The sequence below is a fragment of the Dioscorea cayenensis genome, chromosome 9, assembly GCF_009730915.1.
Source record: "Dioscorea cayenensis subsp. rotundata cultivar TDr96_F1 chromosome 9, TDr96_F1_v2_PseudoChromosome.rev07_lg8_w22 25.fasta, whole genome shotgun sequence".
NCBI classification, from domain to species: domain Eukaryota; kingdom Viridiplantae; phylum Streptophyta; class Magnoliopsida; order Dioscoreales; family Dioscoreaceae; genus Dioscorea; species Dioscorea cayenensis.
Genome location: NC_052479.1, coordinates 12,267,785 through 12,270,261, shown reverse-complemented (window position 1 = coordinate 12,270,261; position 2,477 = coordinate 12,267,785). Strand labels below are relative to the sequence as shown.

General features: G+C 39.4%; 1 protein-coding gene across 1 annotated transcript; it reads left to right on the top strand.

Annotated features, from left to right (window-relative positions):
• The first annotated feature begins 408 nt into the window (after window positions 1–408).
• Window positions 409–1,644, top strand: LOC120268487. The gene has a single exon (XM_039275877.1). It carries the CDS (start codon window positions 409–411, stop codon window positions 1,642–1,644), a length of 1,236 nt encoding a protein of 411 aa, XP_039131811.1.
• The last annotated feature ends 833 nt before the right edge of the window (window positions 1,645–2,477 follow it).

Genomic DNA, 2,477 nt, shown 5'->3' with positions numbered 1-2,477 from the left:
AATATGAGCGCTTAAAAAGAAGTTCGATGAAAATAACGAGAAAGTTGGATGATTTAATGCACTTTTGTCCAACAAGCTCTACCTCAAGCAACACTCCCATCCAACCTCTATCATAAGGGAAAGCAAGCTATGGAACAACAAGAGCAAGGTGATTCGCGTCCTCATAACCAAGAAAGGGTTGAACTTCCACTAGCAGGAAAAAACACAGAAAAAATCCAAGAGGTGGTAGAAAGCACCTACAAAGGAGAATCAAGAGCGTTTGAGAGAGATGCGGAGGAATCTACCTTTTAGCATAAAAGGAGACAGTGATCTAAAAAGATGATTGAGCAGTCTTTGGAGCAGAAGAAAGTCTGGTTCCCTCCGAGGAAACACCACGAGAAGTAAAGTACCTTTCAGTCGAAAGAAATCATGGTAAAGCCACTACCCAAAAAGTTCAAGATGCCACGCCTAACAACTTATTACGGGAAGGGGGACCCTTATGACCATATGCAAAACTATGAGGCAGTGATGCTTCTCCATGGATGGGAGGACGCAATCATGTGCAGAGCATTTCCGCTTACTTTAACAGAGCATGCACGCATATGGTTTAATAATCTGAAGGAAGGATCAATTTCAAACTTCAATCAGTTGAGGAAGGAATTTATAGATGGGTTCCTCATTAATGCTAGGAGAAAGAAGGACGCTTCGTATCTTCTGACCATTAAACAAGAAGAGAAAGAGAGCCTGAAAGACTATGTTGAAAGATTTCGTGCCGCTACCTTAGAAGTACAGGATCTTCAAGCCACAGTGGCCGTCTCAGGAATGCTTCAAGGGACAAGGTCAAGAGATTTTCAAAAATCCCTTTCCCTAGATCAACCCCTCACTCTTGGAGATCTGTTCAGTCGAGCTAATAAGTTTATCCTTTCGGAAGATGTTATGAGGCACATCAATTCGGAAACGAGAGATAAGAAAAGAAAAGATAGAGATGAAACGAGCGATGAAGGAGAAAGAGCTGGAAGGGAAATGAACACAGACAAGTTCCAAAACTCAAATTTGAGAACTTTTACACCATTAAGCCAACCACGTTCTACCATCCTAGCAAGTATAGAAGGATCCGGGCTCCTCACCTTTCCTCCTAAGGCAAACAAGACAATGGGCAAGTTTACGGGGACGCATACTGCGGGGTTTCACAAAACCCATGGACACTCAGTCGATAGATCGCAGAAGGCGATGAATGAGATTGAATCTCTAGTGCGCCAAGGAAAGCTTAACAGATTTGTCTACTCAGAAGCATGGAGAAACGAGAAACCGACTTACTCAAAAAAGGAAAGATCTGAAGATAACAGGGGGATGAAGGATAAAAAAGACTCCAAGACGAGGGAGAAAACCCCCACTTTAGATAACAACCCATCTCACCCAGCAATACATGTTATCATCGGGGGTGAAACCTTAGCAGGTGAGACCTCTTCATCAAGGAAAGCTTATGCAAGGCAAGCTTATGAAGTTAACAACATCATGAAAACACAAGAGAATGAAGAACCTATCACTTTTACTTCCGAAGATCAAGGAGATGTAGTCATGCCCCACGATGATGCAATGGTTATTTCCGCAACCATTATGAAGTTCCCGATGAGAGAATTCTCATTGATAATGGGAGCTCTGTAAACCTTATCTATTGGAACTGCTTTGAGAAGATGAATTTATCGTGTGATAGATTGAAGAAGGTGTCATCCCCACTGTTTAGTTTCTCAGGAGAATCAGTTCCTATCATGGGATCAATCCAGTTGCCGATCACGCTAGGAGAGGAACCACGTCACATTACAAGAATGGCAAATTTTATGGTAATTAAGTCCGTGTCACCAGCTTACAATGCCATCTTAGGAAGACCTTTGCTTAATGACATGAGAGCTGTGCTCTCTTCAAGCTATCTGCTAATGAAGTTTCCAACATCAGGAGGGGGGGAGAAGAAGAGGGGAGCAAAGGAAGACAAGTGTTTTTCTCTACTGACTTAGCCATCGGAGTGTTTGTGGGGAACACTTCCCACACTGCTACAGGTCTTGGCATCTGAAGAAGGAAGAGACTCCAACTCCTTTTGTTCGATCTCCAAGTCGAAGTTCGAAATTCTACCAATTTGAGGTCCCCTACAAATTCACTGTTGTATTCAGGCAACAACGAATACCTACCAAATAACTATACATTTTATATGTACTCCTAGAAATCATAAATAAATAAATAAAAATAATTTGAGAATTTAACATTTTCATAGTTTTTTAACAAAATTAATTAAAATTGCATTGACGGAAATATTTTATAGGACATTATAATAATTTTTTTGAGTTAAAACATATACAATTATTTCAATATAGATACACACACAAGCATAGGCGTCTATCTTAAAATCGTTATATATATAAGATTAAAGATGTATTTTATTAAAATTGTAAATTTATTTATTTTTTTTAATTTTATATAATCTATTTAAAAATTTCATGATAAAT